The sequence below is a fragment of the Notolepis coatsorum genome (genome assembly GCF_963971535.1).
Source record: "Notolepis coatsorum genome assembly, chromosome: 1".
Taxonomy (NCBI): Eukaryota; Metazoa; Chordata; class Actinopteri; order Aulopiformes; family Paralepididae; genus Notolepis; species Notolepis coatsorum.
In genome coordinates, this window is record NC_140165.1 from 79541410 (window position 1) to 79562076 (window position 20667).

General features: G+C 43.8%; 1 protein-coding gene across 1 annotated transcript in view; it reads right to left on the reverse strand.

Moving 5' to 3' along the window:
- The window catches only part of LOC311237650 (ATP-binding cassette sub-family E member 1-like), a 109331-nt gene that overhangs the window by 15683 nt on the left and 72981 nt on the right, over positions 1-20667 (reverse strand). The window contains exons 10-17 of the mRNA XM_084325603.1: positions 14321-14442; positions 13934-14058; positions 12534-12630; positions 11951-12010; positions 11108-11166; positions 8374-8484; positions 2908-3050; positions 2499-2621 (exon numbers count right to left, since the gene is read on the reverse strand). Coding sequence (XP_084181729.1) covers positions 2499-2621; positions 2908-3050; positions 8374-8484; positions 11108-11166; positions 11951-12010; positions 12534-12630; positions 13934-14058; positions 14321-14442 — 840 coding nt within the window. The remainder of the gene's footprint in view (positions 1-2498; positions 2622-2907; positions 3051-8373; positions 8485-11107; positions 11167-11950; positions 12011-12533; positions 12631-13933; positions 14059-14320; positions 14443-20667) is intronic.

Consider the following 20667-nt stretch of genomic DNA (forward strand, 5'->3'; position numbering starts at 1 on the left):
ATAGACTTTTATGCCTGAGTTTCCTGAACACGGCGCAACCCATTCCTAATCGATCAGAAGTAAATCGGCCGAGATCAAGTCCCTTTTCCAGCACCTACTCCCCATACACATGCGCAGATTGTCAACGGAGTCTGGACGACGCGAGATGACGCACGAATGAATGAGGACTGTTCCATCAGAGGCGGGAGCTTCGGTGGCCAGTGTCCTTTCAGCCGAACAGGATAATGAAAAAATTATCCCACTAAATGGCCAGACGTGTCTTATGGCAACATCTACAATTACCTCATTGAGTCTCCAGGTAGACTAATGTTTATATTTAAGTGCAGTGGTCTGTAGCCACTCACACTACCACCGAAGCTCCCCCCTCTGATGGAACAGTCCACATTCATTCGTGCGTCATCTCACGTCGTCCAGACTCCGTTGACAATCTGCGCATGTGTATGGGGAGTAGGTGCTGGACTTGATCTCGGCCGATTTAGTTATGATCGATTAGGAATGGGTTGCGCCGTGTTCAGGAGACTCAGGCACATACAAGTCTATTTGTTAATGTCTCTAGCGCCCCCCACAGCCGTATCTGCAACCACTTACATCACGGCTCTCATCCACATTCATTCATATGCTCCCCCCGCTATCTCCTCCGCGATTTCAGAATCCCGGAAGTGTTGCGGTGGTCTATTGGTCTGGTTAGGCTGTCGCCTTATGCCTGATCCCCGTCCGGGTCATAGTACCAAGCTGGCTATATGACTCTGGCTAACGTTAACGGTACCCCGCTAACGTTAGCATTATGTCTACTGTCGTGAACCATTTTAAATCGGGGCATGTAAAAGAGTTTGGGGAACGAGTAAAATGTGCAGGTCCTCTTCTCAGACCTGTGGGGCAAAGCACTGCACACGCATCATGCCGGCTAGCAAGCTACATGTCACGGCATGTTGATACGATAGTAGCCCCTCGGATAGCACTCGGTGCATCACAGTCACGGAAGGGGCTACCACGATAGCTAACTAACGTTAACATTACAAGCTCAAACACCTTATAACTACTACTACTGTCGTGTCCATAAGTTCCCTGGCAGAATACTTTGTTTGTGAGGACAAAGGTATACAAAGAGGAGAGAACCATTTTAAATCTGGGCATGTTAGGAGTTTCGAGAATGCTGGCTAGCAAGCTAACGTTAGCTAACTTAGCTACTAATGTTATATACACAATATGTACAACGACACAATGATTTACATGAGTATTTACAAATATGGTAACGTGGTTGTGGCTTTTACAAATAGTAGTTAGCTTTAGAGATAAATGGCTATGATCACGGAGCAATAGTGTTAGGTGAAACAGATACTAGCTCCTCGGCTAGCCTAGTAGTAACAACAGCTTCTGCCACTACCTGCGTGTGATTCTCAGCGCCCCCTGCTGCCCTGTACCTTGTGTGACGTCATCATTAAGATGACACGCGCACATTATGAACCATGGATTAAAATATCCACGCGCGTGGTGGTTGTGGTTGGGCGGACAAAATGTTTGATAAAAACGCTAAAACTGGGTCAATTTCGATAAATTTTTTCCCCCTCTTCATGAAAGTCACCGTTGGCCTAGTCACATTGTTTATTGAACAAAAATACAACATGCAAGTGGGCCTTTAAGAACTTCTACTCATGCACAATAGAGAGCATCCTAACTGGCAATATCACCTCCTGGTTTGGGAATAGCACCGCACAAGACCGTAGCAGACTACAGAGAGTGGCCCGTTCAGCCGAATGCACAATTGGAGGGGGGCTTCCCACTCTCCAGGACATTTACAACAAGCGGTGCATGGGTAAGACTAAGAGAATTATCAAAGACTCCAGCCACCCAAACAACTGCCTCTTTGAACTGCTGCGGTCAGGCAAACGATACCGAAGAAGAAGAAGCTTCTATCCTCAGGCCATCAGAATGCTAAATGACAATAACACTATGTAACAACCATCAAATGCACACACAGCACACACATCCACACACTCACTTTAAACAAACAACTCACTGCAGCACCCACTTTACACACTTTAGAACACCTAAACACACTTTATATTTATTGGTAAAGAATTTGCACTACAACCCATACCTCATTACACCTTACTGTAAATTGTACCTAAATTGTACCTCATCCCATTTCTGCTTTGCACTGTATAGTATATTGTATTGTAACTCAGTTACTTCTACTCTGCATTGTACATTGTATATATGTATATACTGAACACTTTTGTCCACGTACTTGACTTCTATTTTATACTTGCCTAGACAAAAATGCACAGTCTCTGGAGCGTAACAGAAAGAAGCATTTTGTATAAAAGTATTCTGTACTTCTGTATGACAACTAATAAAGAAACTTGAACTTGAAACTTGTTATTGAAAGGTATATTACATGTTAGCTGCTGTTATTTAAAGGTATATTACGTGTTAGCTGCTGTGTTATTGAAGGGTATATTACGTGTTAGCTGCTGTGTTATTGAAAGGTATATTACGCGTTAGCTGCCGTGTCCCTGGACGGGATTCCGTCAAAGACGATGACTCTGTCAGCCAGGTAAGTTGCCATGATGAAGTCGTGCTCCACCACGAATGCCGTCTTCTTCGCATGGAGGATGTACCTACACACACACAGATAATTTCACACACATATATGGGAAAACACAAGCATGCACACACATACACAAAAACAAGACAGGCAACACACACACACATAAACAGACAGGCAACACACACACAGAAACAGACACGTAGCACACACACAAATTGTCAGAAAGACCTGCTAAACTTAGCGGCTGATCAGAAGAACATAGAGCTACCATGTTTTTAAAGATCACAGTAGATCTGCCTCACAGAGAGAGGGAGGATGCGGGCAAGGGTTGTGTGTGTGTGTGTGTGTGTACCTACCTCTTAATGACCCTAGCAACAGTCAGACGCTGTTCAGAGTCGAGGTAGGCAGAGGGTTCGTCTATCAGGTAGACGTCAGCTGGTTTACCCAAACACAGAGTCATGGCCACTCTCTGAAGCTCTCCTCCAGACAGGTTCTGGACCTGAGAGAGAGAGAGAGAGCGAGATGAAGTGTGTCTGTAGTTCACTAGAGCAGTGAACTGTATACACAGGGGAGAGCAAACCTCTAGTGAAATACAGACACAGAGGAGAGCAGACCTCTAGTGAACTACAGACACAGAGGAGAGCAGACCTCTAGTGAACTACAGACACAGAGGAGAGCAGACCTCTAGTGAACTACTGACACAGAGGAGAGCAGACCTCTAGTAAACTACAGACACAGAGGAGAGCAGACCTCTAGTGAACTACTGACACAGAGGAGAGCAAACCTCTAGTGAAATACAGACACAGAGGAGAGCAGACCTCTAGTGAACTACAGACACAGAGGAGAGCAGACCTCTAGTGAACTACAGACACAGAGGAGAGCAGACCTCTAGTGAACTACAGACACAGAGGAGAGCAGACCTCTAGTGAACTACAGACACAGAGGAGAGCAGACCTCTAGTGAACTACTGACACAGAATAGAGCAAACCTCTAGTGAACTACAGACACAGAGCAGACCTCTAGTGAACTACAGACAGAGGAGAGCAGACCTCTAGTGAACTACTGACACAGAAGAGAGCAAACCTCTAGTGAACTACAGACACAGAGCAGACCTCTAGTGAACTACAGACACAGAGGAGAGCAGACCTCTAGTGAACTACAGACACAGAGGAGAGCAGACCTCTAGTGAACTACAGACAGAGGAGAGCAGACCTCTAGTGAACTACAGACACAGAGAGCAGACCTCTAGTGAACATCAGACACAGAGGAGAGCAGACCTCTAGTGAACATCAGACAGAGGAGAGCAGACCTCTAGTGAACTACAGACACAGAGGAGAGCAGACCTCTAGTGAACATCAGACACAGAGGAGAGCAGACCTCTAGTGAACTACAGACACAGAGGAGAGCAGACATCTAGTGAACTACAGACACAAAGGAGAGCAGACCTCTAGTGAACTACAGACACAGAGGAGAGCAGACATCTAGTGAACTACAGACAGAGAGGAGAGCAGACCTCTAGTGAACTACAGACACAGAGCAGACCTCTAGTGAACATCAGACACAGAGGAGAGCAGACCTCTAGTGAACTACAGACACAGAGGAGAGCAGACCTCTAGTGAACTACTGACACAGAGGAGAGCAGACCTCTAGTGAACTACAGACACAGAAGAGAGCAGACCTCTAGTGAACTACAGACACAGAAGAGAGAAGACCTCTAGTGAACTACAGACACAGAGGAGAGCAGACCTCTAGTGAACTACAGACACAGAGGAGAGCAGACCTCTAGTGAACTACAGACACAGAGGAGAGCAGACCTCTAGTGAACTACTGACACAGAGGAGAGCAGACCTCTAGTGAACATCAGATACAGAGGAGAGCAGACCTCTAGTGAACTACAGACACAGAGGAGAGCAGACCTCTAGTGAACTACAGACACAGAGGAGAGCAGACCTCTAGTGAACTACTGACACAGAGGAGAGCAGACATCTAGTGAACTACAGACACAGAGGAGAGCAGACCTCTAGTGAACTACAGACACAGAGGAGAGCAGACCTCTAGTGAACTACAGACACAGAAGAGAGCAGACCTCTAGTGAACTACAGACACAGAAGAGAGCAGACCTCTAGTGAACTACAGACACAGAGGAGAGCAGACCTCTAGTGAACTACAGACACAGAGGAGAGCAGACCTCTAGTGAACTACAGACACAGAGGAGAGCAGACCTCTAGTGAACTACTGACACAGAGGAGAGCAGACCTCTAGTGAACTACAGACACAGAGGAGAGCAGACCTCTAGTGAACTACAGACACAGAGGAGAGCAGACCTCTAGTGAACTACAGGCAGAGAGGAGAGCAGACCTCTAGTGAACTACAGACACAGAGGAGAGCAGACATCTAGTGAACATCAGACACAGAGGAGAGCAGACCTCTAGTGAACTACAGACACAGAGGAGAGCAGACCTCGACCTCTAATGAACTACAGACACAGAGAAGAGCAGACCTTTAGTGAACTACAGACACAGAGAAGAGCAGACCTCTAGTGAACTACAGACACAGAGGAGAGCAGACCTGGTGGAACGTTGAAGAAATAGTTGAGGAAATAGTGTCCGATATGATGCAATGTACAATAATACTGTATATACCGAGTGTGTATATATATTAGTGCTGTCAATCGATTAAAATATTAAACTCAATTAATCGCATGATTGTCCATAGTTAACTCACGATTAATCGCAAATTAATCGATTTTTTTTTCTACCTTAAACGGATCTTTTTCAAGTTCCAAGTTTTAATACTCTTATCAACATGCAAGTCAACAAATGCTTGCTTTATGCAGCCATTTAACACAAAAGGATGACCCTCATGCATTGCAAATTTGCATCAAATTCAAAACAAAGTGATGCACAAAATAACTTAAAAGAAAATAATAATTTTATATATATATTTTTTTTATCTACTTTTTCCTCCCATTTTCAATTTTTCTCCCATCCCAATTTCGTATCGTCCAATTCTACCCTCCCCTGTCTCGAACGCTGTTAGGCCATGCCTCCCACAAGCCGGCTGCAATGTGGACGAAGCCTTACATCACGTGTCCCCTCCGGTACTCGAGGAAGCAGCCGTCGCATCTTTTCACCTGCACAGCGCAATCTCTCAGCGGCGGGGGTCTGCGTGGGAGGGACACGCCGCCCCCGTCGCTTCCTGATTCTGCTGCGCAGGCGCACCAACCGACCTGTAGGAGTCGCTGTCCACAACGTCCAATCCCCACCCATCAGCTTTCCCACCCCTAACACTGCCAATTGTGTTAGTATGAACGACCAGCCAAGCTGATAGCAATGCGGAGAGCTGGGCTCGAACCCAGCATCTCCTGCATTGGTGGCGAGCGCCTTGCCCACTACACCACCTAGCCGCCGATAATAATTCCTCATCTCTCTCACCCCCCTCTCTCTCTCTATATCTCACATGCGTGATATTTTTCCGTAGCCGCATTTCTGGCAGACGCTCTCTGATTGGCCGACGTCAGTTTCTACACTGGTTAAGTTTAGGCAATCTTCGAAGTTGGTTAAGGTTAGGCAAGTTCTTTCGACGGTTAAGCTTAGGCACTCTTTCGAAGTTGGTTAAGGTTAGTTTGTCTTAGAGCATGGCGATAGAACGCCAGGCAGTTTGCAGGCTGTTTGACGTGGAAATGGGCAAAGACACAGCTCGTCACGCTATTGGGCGCACATGTCACATGACCAGAAACGTCTGCCAGAAATGCGGCTACGGAAAGTATAGACGCATCTCACTCACACACACACACACACACACACACACACACACACACACACACACACACACACACACACACACACACACACACTTCAGAAACAAACATAGTATCAATGAGAGCATCAATAATACACCTAGTCAAGTAAAAAGTCAAGTAAAAATAAAAAAATAAAAAAAAAGTTATTTCTTTTCTTTTCTTAACACTTTCAGTGCCCATGACGTCATATCTAGTTTTATCAGCCCAATGCCTGAATGCCCACGACGTTTATTAGCGTTTAATCTTTTTATTAGCGATCTGAATTCATATTTCATCAACCGAGTCTCCCGTTGGTACAGCAGCCCCTGTAGCTCAGATGTGAAAAAACCGCCCTCTATCGTCTCCCAGATGGTAATGCACCCTTTTGGAATGGACTCAATGAAAATGGATGAGAAAATAAAAATCCGGAATCCACATTTTACTTCTCGGGCATGTAACCCGAGCCGATCGGATTCATTGTGGACCCTCAGAACAGTGTGGAATACATTATGTAGCGTTGGATCAATAAAAGCGATCGATATTTGGAATGGCGATCAGGAATTGGAATAATCTTTTTGGATAACATCTGATCTCAGGTAAGGAATCTATTTTACCAGTCTTAGGATAATCAGACCTGTTTTCACGGAGATATAAGCTTTTCCCCTATGTGTGTGTGTGGCTGTGTGGCTGTGCGAGCGATCAGGAAATAAGAGAATCGATTTTTCAGATCGCCTATATAGCGTGCATACGTACACATATACTATCGATAATCTAGCGTTTATTTGAAAAGATTCATAAATAGGCCGAAAAATGACAACGTTTTTGTGTATTCTAGAATATTCCAGTAAAGGGCGATTATCATGGAATCTTTATATTTTCCTTGAAAACGAGGATTTTTTTTTTTTTTTTTTTTGCGTTTTATCGCTTTATTTCTACTGGGCAGTCCAGTAGGGAGAGACAGAGGAGGAATGGGAGACAGAGTGGGGGGAAGACATTCGGCAAATAACGACGGGTTCGGGAGTCGAACCCGGGTCGGCCGTGTCGCGGCTGAGCGCGCTATGTGGTTCGCCACTGGGGCGCCCCGAAAACGAGGGCTTTTCAAAATGCTATAAAACGAAAATGAACCGATAAAAAAACAATCCGTTTCGACAATGTTGACTGCAAACAAGTCATTGATAAGCGACGGGCAGATTAGACACATAGCCATAATTGAAAACATAGATTAGGCGTTTTAACGCTATCATTGAAGTGGGTGGTGGCACTCAAGCACTAAATCGTGCGCCCCCTGCTGGCACTGAAAGTGTTAAAAGTTAATCGTGAGTTAAAAAAAATTGTGGCGTTAATAGAATCGGGCGATAACGCGTTAATACCGCGTTAACTTTGACAGCCTTAATATATATATAGTATATATATCCCTTACCTACTCTTACTAGTTATACCACTGGTGAGTATGGCTTACTACCATAGTGTATTTATATGTGTATCACTCACTGTACATAATAATACTGTAACACTGTACATACATCAGATTAGCATTATTATTCAGTAGTACTCATTTATACATATTCCAGTTTAATCAACTGTATATTGTATATTGCGAGAGAGAGAGAGAGAGAGAGAGAGAGAGTGTGTGTGTGTGTGTGTGTGTGTGTGTGTGTGTGTGTGTGCGTGCGTGCGTGTGTCATGGCTGGCACGCACTGCTCACATACACCTGTTGTAACTGCCATCGTTATTGCAGTTGGGACATAAGATGCACTGGACGCTCTTGGTAAACACGTGCCTCGTTACCATACTAAGCCACTGTGGAGAAGGAGGTGCTATGTGTACCCTTAAGTGTTCAGTGCTGCTTGGCCCGATACATTTGATTCCCTGTTTATGTAATATAATTTGTGGAACCAAGTGTGTGTGTGTGTGTGTGTGTGTGTGTGTGTGTGTGTGTGTGTGTGTGTGTGTGTGTGTGTGTGTGTGTGTGTGTGTGTGTGTGTGTGTGTGTGTGTGTGTGTGTGTGTGTGTGTGTGTGTGTGTGTGTGTGTACACGTACGTCTTGGTCGATGATGCTCTCTATCTGCATGGGCTTCATGACGTCCGTGATGAACTGAGGGTGTGTGTAGGCGTCTCTGATCTTGTCGTGGAGCAAAGCTCTCACACTGCCCTGGGGATAGGAACACACAACTTTAAACAACACCTTCTGGGGTTTGAACCCAGGACATCCTTGCTGTGAGGCAACAGTGCTAAACCAATCAGATCGTGCAAACCGAAACCAACGGATTTCCAGTTCCGGGTTCACGTTCTGCAATCTGATTGGCCACTGACGTACGCTAGTTCTGCCCCCCGGTAAGTTATCTATGCCAGTGCCAACTCCGCGGTAAACAGCTGTTTCCGTGTTTCCGCCTATGAATTTACCTGCGCTAAAGTGCGGTAAGTTTAAAGTGCTTAGAAATGCCGGTTCATTCATGCTTTGAGGCACAATTCCTGACATGATTTTATAATATTGTATTTTATAATATTGTAGCTTGACAATTTTAAGAAACGACGCTCTCAGCTGAGTCAAGAAACGACGCTCTCAGCTGAGTCGGTCAGTAGTGTGAAGCACCTCTGTATTCATTAGAGATGTTCCGATACCATTTTTCCCTTTCCGATCCGATTCCGATACCTAAGCTTTGGGTATCGGCCGATACCGATATGTATCCGATACCAGTGCATTAAAAAAAATTAAAAAAATTATATAAATTATAATTTTTTTTTTTTTTTTTAACAGATACTGTTATACTGTTTTTTAGTAATAACTAGAAAGTAATGGTATTTATTCAACAACAGGTGATTGTATAGATTTGTATTAGTATCATTAATCAATGAGTATGGGCTGCAGCACTGCAGATATACCCTACTCCAATTATCCACACGGACATTAAACGGTGTTGCACTCGGTACTCAGTGGCTCTGCAGATATACCCTATTCAGTCTGTAAGCTAGTGGCAGATAGAACGTTCATGTTGTGATTTTTGATGCACAATAAATATTCAACATTCTCTTTTGAAACTCCGCCTCAGACTCTTATCCTTTGGCACTTGCTGTACTTTGCTTGCAGGTCTGCAGCCATTATTGCTGGATTATAAATAGCACCAACTTTAGACACGGTAACGTTATCAAGCTAAGCTAACTGACCTAGCTCGTCTTCCCGCATTGACATTTGATAACGTTAGTAATAGTCAGCTAACGCTAGTCAGTAGCTACTTAACTTAAATACAATTCACCGTGGGTGCATTATTGTTGATAGACGGTCACGGACAGTGTTAGGTCCTGGAGAAAGGACAGGCGATCATCTGATTTGATGTAACGTTAAAGCGGATGTTGTTCCAACTAGCTATCTTTCCAGCTAATGCTATCATAACACCAGCAAAACACATCCCGTCCGAGCTCCCCGTCACACCGCACTGTCGGGGACAATGGAATTTAAGAAAGTGTATCTGCTGTTAAAATGACACAGCATCACACTTTAAAACATGTTCATTTTATAATCCTCACTCTCCGCAGGACTCGGCAGGAGATAAATTACATCATGGGATCGGAGGCTAGAATTTACGTGTACTCGCCGATACCGATACCAGCATTTTAGGCAGTATCGGCGGCATTTCCGATACTGGTATCGGTATCGGAACAACTCTAGTATTCATGGGTTTCATCTGTAGGCCTAGTCTAAGTGGCATTTCACATACAGTTAAAGAATGACATAGGAGTATAGCCATGCATAAGACTCCCATGGCCAATGCGGTTGTTGTGTTTGTTGATGATTGTCTGTTCTTTCATGTTCTGCATGTATGTTTTTTAAATAAATGCCCAGTCACGTGCTTTGTCGCCACCTGTCAATCTGTTCTGTTATTAGCCTACACCAAGGTCCTTGATGGAAATAAGTTGATATAGACTTTATTCTGTCAACCTTGACAATGTATAGTTAATGCTATTGATGTAGACTAATCAAAGTATTTTTAAATGCTTTATGTCTAATAAACTAGACTAAATAAATATAGCCTATAGCACAGATTTTTACAGCCTAATCTAAAACAGATTTTTTACACATTGGTTCAAACATGATCACGGAAGCGTGACAACCCTAACATGTCATGTTGTGCCACAACATAATGAGTAGGTGAGTGTTAGGCCTACAGAAAGTGTAATCTATTGATTGACTTGCATGACCTAGTCAATTCGGTAGAAGAGTCTGGTGGGCGAGATTATGCATGACCAGCCTGTGATCTAAAGAGCATATTACCTACAAATAGAATGCTCATGCGGTTTTTAGGCTATTCTTATGCCATGCTCACTCCGGCGTTAGAAGGTAGCCTAATAACTGGCATGTTTCAACACCAGTCGTCTGTCGTCTGATGTGGCTGCCGTTCGCGCAATAATGAGGTCGTGTTTTGAACATTTGAGCAGGCTGCATGCTGTTAGTAGAGTTGTGTGGAATCACGTTAATATAGAGAGATGAAAACAATACGTTATTTCGATTGATATGAATTGGATAATGCAGGCGCGAGCAGGCAGCGTCTATTCTTTTACCAACGGATTTATTAGCGCACATAAAGTCATAGGCGGAAACACGGAAACAGCTGTTTACCGCGGAGTTGGCACTGGCGTAGATAACTTACCGGGGGGCAGAACTAGCGTACGTCAGTGGCCAATCAGATCGCAGAACGCGAACCCGGAACTGGAAATCCGTTGGTAAAAGAATAGACGCGACCAGGACATCAGCTACAGATGATGGTCGTAACACAGACCTTGAATTTGGGGCTGATCTTCTGGGGCTTATAGCTGACGTTCAACACAGGAATGTCTCCTGAAACACAGACAAAGAGAGAGGATGAGAGAGAGGAGGGAGGATGAGAGAGAGGAGGGAGGATGAGAGACAGAGATATGATGAGAGGATGAAAGGGAGACAGAGACGATGAGAGAGCGAGAAGACAGAGGGAGAGAAGAGGATGAGACCGAAGAGAGGATGAGAGAGAAGAGCGAGAGGATGAGGGAGAAGAGAGAGAGGATGAGGGAGAAGAGAGGATGAGCATTAACTATATTCAAATTAACTATATTAAAATTGTACTTAATATTTTATTGATGGGGCGGCTACGTGGCGTAGTGGGCAAGGCGCTCGCCACGAAATCTGGAGATGCTGGGCTTGCCTGTTCGAGCCCAGCGCTCCACATTTGCTTTCAGTTTAGCTGGTCGTCCGTACTAATACACATTGGCCGTATTAGGGGGTGGGAAACTGATGGGTGGGGATCGGGCGTTGTGGACAGCGACTCCTACAGGTCGGTTGGTGCGCCTGCGCAGTAGAATCAGGAAGTGTCGGGGGCAGCGTGAGCCTCCCACGCGTTACTCCTCGCCACTGAGAGATCGAGCTGCGCAGGTGAAAAGATGCGACTGCTGTTACCTCAAGTACCGGAGGGGACTTGTGCTATGTATGACTTAGTCCACATTGCAGCCGGCTTGTGGGAGGCAAGAAACAGCGTTCGTGACAGGGGAGGGTTGAATTGGATGATATGAAATTGGGATGGGAGAAAATATAGAAAATGGGAGAAAAAGTGGATAAAAAAAATAAAAAATTATTGATGGGTGTGCGTTACCTCCACCGTCAGGTTTGAGTCCCCCAGCCAACATTCTGATGAATGTGGTCTTCCCTGTACCTGGAGGAGATAGATAGTACACACTACTTAATACAACTGACACATAGATAATGCACACTACTTAGTACAGCTGACAGAGATGGTGCATACTACTTCATCATCACCATTACCTACCTCACTGGTTCCTACCTATTTCATCATTATTTGTATTGTTACCTACCTCACTAGTTCCTAGCTACTTCCTCATTGTTATTATTGTTACCTACCGCACTAGTTCCTAGCTACTTCCTCATTGTTATTATTGTTACCTACCGCACTAGTTCCTAGCTACTTCCTCATTGTTATTATTGTTACCTACCTCACTAGTTCCTAGCTACTTCCTCATTGTTATTATTGTTACCTACCGCACTAGTTCCTAGCTACTTCCTCATTGTTATTATTGTCACCTACCTCACTAGTTCCTACTTCCTAGCAGTTTCATCATTATTATTGTTACATACCTCACCAGTGCCTAGCTACTTCCGCATTATTGCTACCTACCTCACTAATTCCTAGCTACTTCATCATTATTATTGTTACCTACCATTCTCTCCCAGCATGACCATGATTTCTGAATCGCTGAAATCTCCTTCGTGGATCTCCAGGGAGAAATCTCCCATGGTCTTCTTCATGCTTGGGTACTGAAACACAAAGTTTCATATTATCTATATAAACTGAACTCTCCCATGAAACACAAAGCAAGTGCTAAGTAGGTGAGTGCTTAGACATCTACACTACCCAGCCACTCCTAGTGCTTAGACCTCTACACTACCCATCCACCCCTAGTGCTTAACCTTTGAACTACCCAGTCACCCCTAGTGCTTAACCTCTAAACTACAGAGTCAGTCACCCTTAGTGCTTAGACCTCTAAACTACCCAGACACCCCTAGTGCTTAGACCTCTACACTACCCAGCCACGCCTAGTGCTTGGACCTCTACACTACCCAGCTACACCTAGTGCTTAGACCTCTACACTACCCAGCCACACCTAGTGCTTAGACCTCTACACTACCCAGCCACACCTAGTGCTTAGACCTCTACACTACCCAGCCACACCTAGTGCTTACTTAGACCTCTACACTACCCAGCCACGCCTAGTGCTTGGACCTCTACACTACCCAGCCACCCCTAGTGCTTAGACCTCTACACTACCCAGCCACGCCTAGTGCTTGGACCTCTACACTACCCAGTCACCGCTAGTGCTTAGACCTCTTAAGCACTAGCCATATTTTCAGAAAATTCACCTAAAAGTACATACCCAAGTAAATGGAAGATTGCTCCACTTCTACAAGGTCCATTTGCATGTCCCTGGTATCTAGGGACATCTATGTGTCTGTTACTAGGCTTGAGTAAATTGTAATGAACCAAAAGGAGAATATCAATTATTATTATTTGCATTTCTTTTTTCATCTTTGACGGTGAATAACACCATGCTAACATTGACCAGATGTGAAACATTTTGCTCACTGAGCTCATTCAGCACCTTCTTGAGATCAAGTGTACAAAAAAATCTAAGCAAATGAATAAAGGGCAGATGATTTACAGGGTTTTTTCTAGATACAGTACTGAATTTTGCCATCCGGACACATGCTATTTTAAATATGAATATAGAATATCAGGCCTATAAATTACCTTATTATTGCCAAGTCATACATCTATGGATCGGGCAGAGTTCAATCTGGATTTAGTACCATCAGGCGCACGTAACAGGGCAGCAAAGACCGTGAATGAAATCTACTGTAAGTAGTTACTTTTTTGTAAGGAAACATTTTCTGCCATTTTTCATCTAATTGAGACACGGTTTTTTCCTAGACGTTCACAGAAAGGTAAAGAAACAAACTACGTTCTATTTTATGGCAACAACATTCAGGTTTGTTCGACCCGTGAGACGTAATTATGAAAATGAGCTGGGTAGTGTAGTTTTATGAAATGTACTGTCTGTACCTGGTAGTGTCTGAGTCTCTTAACCTCCTCCTCATTGGCCGTCTCTGCCACCTTGAATACCAATGATGTCTCTCTGAACCTCAAGTTCTCAGTGGGAACATAGCCATCCAGGAAGATATTGATACCTAGAGAGAGGGTTAAGAAAGACAAGAGAGGGAGGGAGAGAGAGAGAGATGAGGAGAGAAAAGGAGGTGAAGAAAACACACAGTTGAGAACTTGGCCCATAGTGACCTACTGCACAGTCTCCATAGTGACCTACTGTCTCCATAGTGACCTACTGTCTCCATAGTGACCTACTCTCTACTGTCTCCATAGTGACCTACTGTCTCCATAGTGACTTACTCTCTACTGTCTCCATAGTGACCTACTGTCTCCATAGCGACCTACCTTCTCGGACGCTGAAAGGCATAGTGACCACTCCGTAGGCACTGGGAACTCCGTACAGACAGCAGATGAAGTCAGAGAGGTAGTCCAACACACTCAGGTCATGTTCTACCACGATGATATACCTGGTGAGAGCAGAACAAGCTAGAGGTTAAATACCACAACCACAGCTTAAAAGGAACATGCCAACATTATGGGAAATGTCTTTACCGGGAGAGTTCTTTTAGGCCAACAGCTAAGCTAGCTGGTCCGTACCCGCTTTCATTAATTGGTGCTAAGCTAGCTGGTCCGTACCCGCTTTCATTAATTGGTGCTAAGCTAGCGTGCAGCCGGATAGCTTTCTACTGAGCGCACAGATAGGCCTTTCACACGGGCCGGGCTCCGGTTCCTGAACGTAATCTTGCACCGGCCAGCGCGTTCACACCGGGATTAATTGGTTCAGAACATGACAAATCGGTGCTCAGCTGGCACAGAAATTAGGGATGTTCGATATTGGCTTTTTTACCAATACCGATATACCGATATTGTCCAACTCTTAATTTCCGATACCGATATCAACCGATACCGATATATGCAGGGTTTCCCGCCCCAAAAAACGGAATAATTTCAGGTAATTAACATTACATATATCTTGTCATGGAATTAACACATTATGCATACTTTTGACAATAAATAAAATCAGAATTTGTTCTTACTTGCTTGCCTGGGTAAATAAAGGTTAAATAAATGTAAAAAAATAAATTGAAAACCGATACCGATCATTTCCGATATCACATTTTAATGCCAATATCGGCCGATAATATCTGACATCCCTACACTCAATCGATCCATTCAACAGGAAGCGATTTGCGACTGATCTCAAAACGAGATTCAAATGTATTGTTATGATACAGCAGAAGTACAATACACCATCCAACCAGAGTGGATAAAGAAATGCTCCAGAAATGAATATGCGTAGGGAAAGGCTTAGCGAGTCAGCGCGCGAGCCCACACACAAACACATACACGCACACACACGCTGTATACGTTTGAAATTAATCGTTCCAGCAAAGTAGGCTTCTATTATTCGAATTACTTGTTTTAATGGGTATCATAGTAGTAAGTCCTACTGTAGAACATGACATATTAGCATGACATCTGATTTATTAATGCCAATACTGGACGACAAGCGCAATTGCCTCTTGACAAGTGTAAATTATGGATTAGTCGGTCACAGTTAACGTCGACCCTTATCTCAACTGGTTAGTGCCGCTGCCTCTGGAGCCAATGGTCCCCGGTTCAAACCTCTTGGTTACACAACTCTTTTATTTTATTTAACGTTAATTAATTTATCCACTCTGGTTGGATGGTGTATTGTGCTGTATAATGACAATACACGACAGTGGAGAAATGTGCCCTATATAAAACAGCTTTGGAGGTAGGCATTGCACCATGCTGATCCACTCAACAGGTAGCGATCTCAAGCCGAGATCCAATTAAAATGTATTGTCATTATACAGCACAAGTACAATACACCATCCAACCAGAGTGGATAAATGAATTAACGTTACAAAAAAATAAAAATTGTAACCGAGAGATTTGATCTCTTTACAGATAAACTTAACGTCGCCCTTCGTAGCACGCTCAACATTGTCGCTCCCCCTTAAGCCTAAAATTAAACGTGCTCAGCAAAAACAAACTCCCTGGTTTACGGAGGAAACTCGCTCCTTTAAAAAGGCATGTTGCAAACTTGAACATAAATGGCGTTCGACCAAACTCGAAGTCTTCCGCCTTGCCTGGAATGATAGTTTACGTAACTACAAAAAGGCACTCTCACTTGCCAAAACCACGCTCATTTTTCCAGGCTCATTAACACTTTGATTGCCAGCATGGGGTGGGCAATTTATCGCTTGAGTGCCAGCGCTGAAGTCAATGAGAGGGCGAGCACATTTGTGAACGCATAAACTATATATATATTTTTTTTTATCCACTTTTCTCCCCATTTTCTATTTTTCTCCCATCCCAATTTCGTATGATCCAATTATTTCCTCCCCTGTCTTGAACGTTGCTAGACTATGCCTCCCACTGGTCGGCTGTAGTGAGGATAGAAGCCTTGCATCACGTGTCCCCTCCGGTACACGAGGAGGCAGCCTGTCGCATCTTTTCACCACAGCAGCTTGAACTCTGTGGTGAGGAGTAACGCGTGGGAGGCTCACGCTGCCCCCGATACTTCCTGTTTCCGCCGCACCGGCGTCACCCAACCGACCTGTAGGAGTCGCTGTCCACAACGTCCAATCCCCACCCACCGGCTTTCCCACCCTCTAACACTGCCAATTGTGTTAGTATGACAGCCGGCCAAGCCGGTAGCAACGCAGAGAGCTGGGCTCGATACCAGCGTCTCCTGCGTTAGTGGCGAGCGCCTTGCCCACTGCGCCACTCAGCCGCCCGCATAAACTATATCTTAAATTATGGCTATGTGTCTAATACGCCCGTCGCTTATCAATGACTTGCTTGCAGTCAACATGTACGAAACGGATTGTTTTTTCATCGGTACATTTCCGTTTTATACCGTTTTGAATACGAGTATAGTTTGGAAAATTTCCGCAGGAATCACCCTTTACTGGAATACACACAACACTAGGGCTGACCTTAGATTTTTTTTGGAATTCGAAGCTTCGGGGCCGAGATTTGATTTTAATTGAAGCTTCGAAATTTTTAAAGAATTAAAAAAAAAGTATTATTATTATTTTTTGGGGGGGGGGCTTGTACAGCACTTTGTTCAACTTTGTCAGTGCTGTAAAGTTTAAACCTTTTTAAATCTTAGACAAATGAAACACTTTGCTTTCATGAAATATTGTAAGCCGTCATTTGAGGCTTTATAAAAGCAGCACAATGAACACAAGTCAGTGCCGAGTCCGACCTCATCTTAAATAACAAACAGCATTGCTTGTTGTAATTAACAAAGAGAGGCAGAGTTGATTTTGCACAAAAAAAAAAAAAAAAAATAATTCACCCTCTAATCTTGAAATATTACAGACCAATCTCCAATCTTCCGTTCCTATCCAAAATATTAGAACGGATTGTCGCAATGCAATTTACTGACCATCTATCAAATAATAATCTTAATGAATCTTTTCAATCTGGCTTTAGAGCCTTACACTCCACCGAAACGGCGGTTACCAAAGTCACAAATGACTTACTGCTCTCTCTTGACTCAAACCTAACTTCTGTGCTCTTATTGCTTGATCTCAGTGCAGCCTTTGACACTATCGATCATTCGATTCTTCTAGGTCGGCTTGAGAATCATGTTGGCATCCGGGGTCACGCACTTGCTTGGTTTAATCTTATTTAACTGATAGAACACACTGCATGGTCTATAATGATTTACCATCTGAGACCCTCCCAGTGCAATGCGGTGTCCCACAAAGCTCTGTTCTGGGCCCTTTACTATTTTCGATTTACATGCTACCCCTCGTCAATATCATATGCAAATTTGGCATAAACTTTCATTTTTATGCTGATGACACCCAATTATATATACCTATTAAGCCAAATTATTCCTCCCAATTACAGAATCTTGAGGCTTGCCTGCTTGCCGTCAAAAAGTGGATGTCGCAAAACTTTCTACTCCTTAATGCAGATAAAACTGAGATGTTAATTGTTGGCCCCCCAAACCACAGAGGCCTGTTTGAGGACATCTCCCTCAACTTTGATACTTGTCATGTATCCCAGAGCTCCACCATAAAAAACCTCAGTTATTTTTTATTCCTCCCTCTCATTTAATGCACATATAAAAAAAATCAACAAAATCGCCCCATTTTAACTCTGGCTGATGCTGAAACCCTAATTCATGCTTTTGTCTAATCACGTCTAGACTACTGTAATGCACTTTTTTCAGGCCTACCTAATTCAAGCATCAAAAATCTTCAACTCGTGCAAAATGCGGCTGCACGGATACTAACTAAAACTAGAAAATTTGATCACATCACACCAGTTTTGTCCGCTTCCTATTCAAGCCCGATCTGACTTTAAAGTACTACTCCTCACCTACAAAATTTTATCCTATCCGCGGTGAGCAGGCGCCCCGACCGAACTGTAGGAGTCGCTGTTTACAACGACCCACCCCGCCAGCTTTCCCACCCTCTAATACAGCCAATTGTATTAGTGTGAACGGCCAGCCAAGCTGGTGACAACGCCGGAGCTGTGAGCTGGATTCGAACAGGCGAATCCAGCGTCTCCGGTGTTGGTGACGAACGCAATCTCCACTACGCCACCTGACCGCCCACTCTGTTGAAGCTTTTAAATCCCTGCTTAAGACCCATCTTTTCTCCATCTCCTTCAACCTACCCTGATCTCACCTGGTCGGGGACTGACCCTTAGATTAATCTGTCTAGTTTAGTTAGGATGTCTATTTCCTCCCATGTCTGCTTTTCTGCAGACATGGGAGAACCTTTTTAACCTCTGTCTCTGTCTCAACCGGTCCCATGGAACAGCATCATATCGCCTTCTGTCTGGCCTGCAGTGCTGAACCTTCTGAGTGGCTTCTCCTGCCCCCCGGGGGATACGGCCCTGAGCTATTGTCTTGTATTTTTCCATATGCTTGTAGTAGTTCTATCTATTACTCAATTTCACAATTTTCTTATATACTATGATTCTACTGTCACCATGTATGCATATGCTCACTACATGTATTTATTGCTCCATATCCGCCCACTACAAACATGGGAACTCTCTACCCCCCCCCCATCTCTCTGAGTTGTTGTCTCGTAGTGCTGACCAAGGTGGTGGATGTCTCGGGGTCTCGGCCAAGATTGCAGTGACTGTTCTACGTGCACCACCGAGGCCATGGATCAGCTTCTTACCGTCTTCTGTCCATGGTCTGTCAACGTGGTTTAGACGTGGAGTTCATTGCTGGGTTAAGTACTTTTTTTCTATTCACATATATGCTTACCACTTGTATCTATCACAATCACGCAAACTGTCTAACGCCTGTCCCGTCTCCCTGTGAGTGGCTGTCTCGGAGTGATGACCGGAGTGTTGGACGTCCCGTGATGAAGACCGGGAGGATGCGACCCTCTCTGCGCCGCCCCTTTGCCTCAAATAGATCTGCTATCAGATCTATCTTTAATCTCTCAAAATGTTCAGTTGCTATCGCATACACTTATCTGTGTTTCACTACATATATGTGAGTGCATGCTTACCAACTGTTCGCCTGTTTTACTGCAACACTACTATCACCGACATCTAAGAAGGGAGATCCCCCCTTGAATGGCCCTTCTAAGGTTTCTCTCCTCCACATTGCCTGTGGTGCATTTTTTCCTATTGCTAGGTTTTAGTGAGTTTTTCCTTACCTTCGCGTGGGGTATGTCTGGGAGTGTTGCATTTATTTTTCATTTATTTTAAATTTTTTGGACTTTATGGTGTTCTTGTTTTGTTCTTGACTTATTGTGATGTTTCTTCTTGACTTGTTTAAAGAAGACGTGTCCAGCACATGGGGACATTAACGTGTGTTGTCGGGCCTTACAAATAAATTAGATTTGATTTGATTTGATTTGAACCTGGGACAATAGGATTCACAGGCATCCGCACTAACCCGTTGAGCTAAACGTTATGTTATCATATCACTCTATATCGATAATTATCGAAATTGTTATAAGTAAAAAAAATGTAAATAAAAAAATATATATAATTTTTTTTTTTAGACAACAGATGTATGTTTATTTTGCAGCAATTCTTTGTCGTTGCCGCCATCTTTAGTGTTACATCCCCTCACACTCCAGTTCTCAGGCTGCAGCTGGTTTAAAAGCGAAAGTAAACCGGCTTCTCTGCTGGCTGTAGCTCCAGGGGAGTTGAACAGTTCTGGCTCTGCTAGTTTCTTTTCTATCTTTTGGTGCTTTTTTGGTGGACAAACCACCGCACATGTGCACCGTGACTCGTGACTGGAGTCTAGCTCTGCTAGCACACATAGCCTACTGTGTACAGACGGTTTCAAACTGTATTTTAAATTAGAAAGCAAACAAAATAAATGGACAAGAGAAAAAGAAATCTCAATTTGGTCAGTATTGTCATTTGGACAAGCAAAGCCATTACTTTAAGTTGCAGGCAAGAAAGACAAGTCTGTCCACTGTCTGTTTTAAAACTGCCCTGTTGCAGGTAAAAAAAGAGAACCTATATATATTTTTTTCCGATTTTTCCCCCCCGATATCGATTATTAAAATATATCGCAATATTTATCGTTATCATTATATCGCCCAGCCCTACTTGTCGTCCAGTATTGGCATTAATAAAACAGATGGCATGCTAATATGTCATGTGCTACAGTAGGACTTACTACTATGATACCCATTAAAACAAGTAATTTGAATAATAGA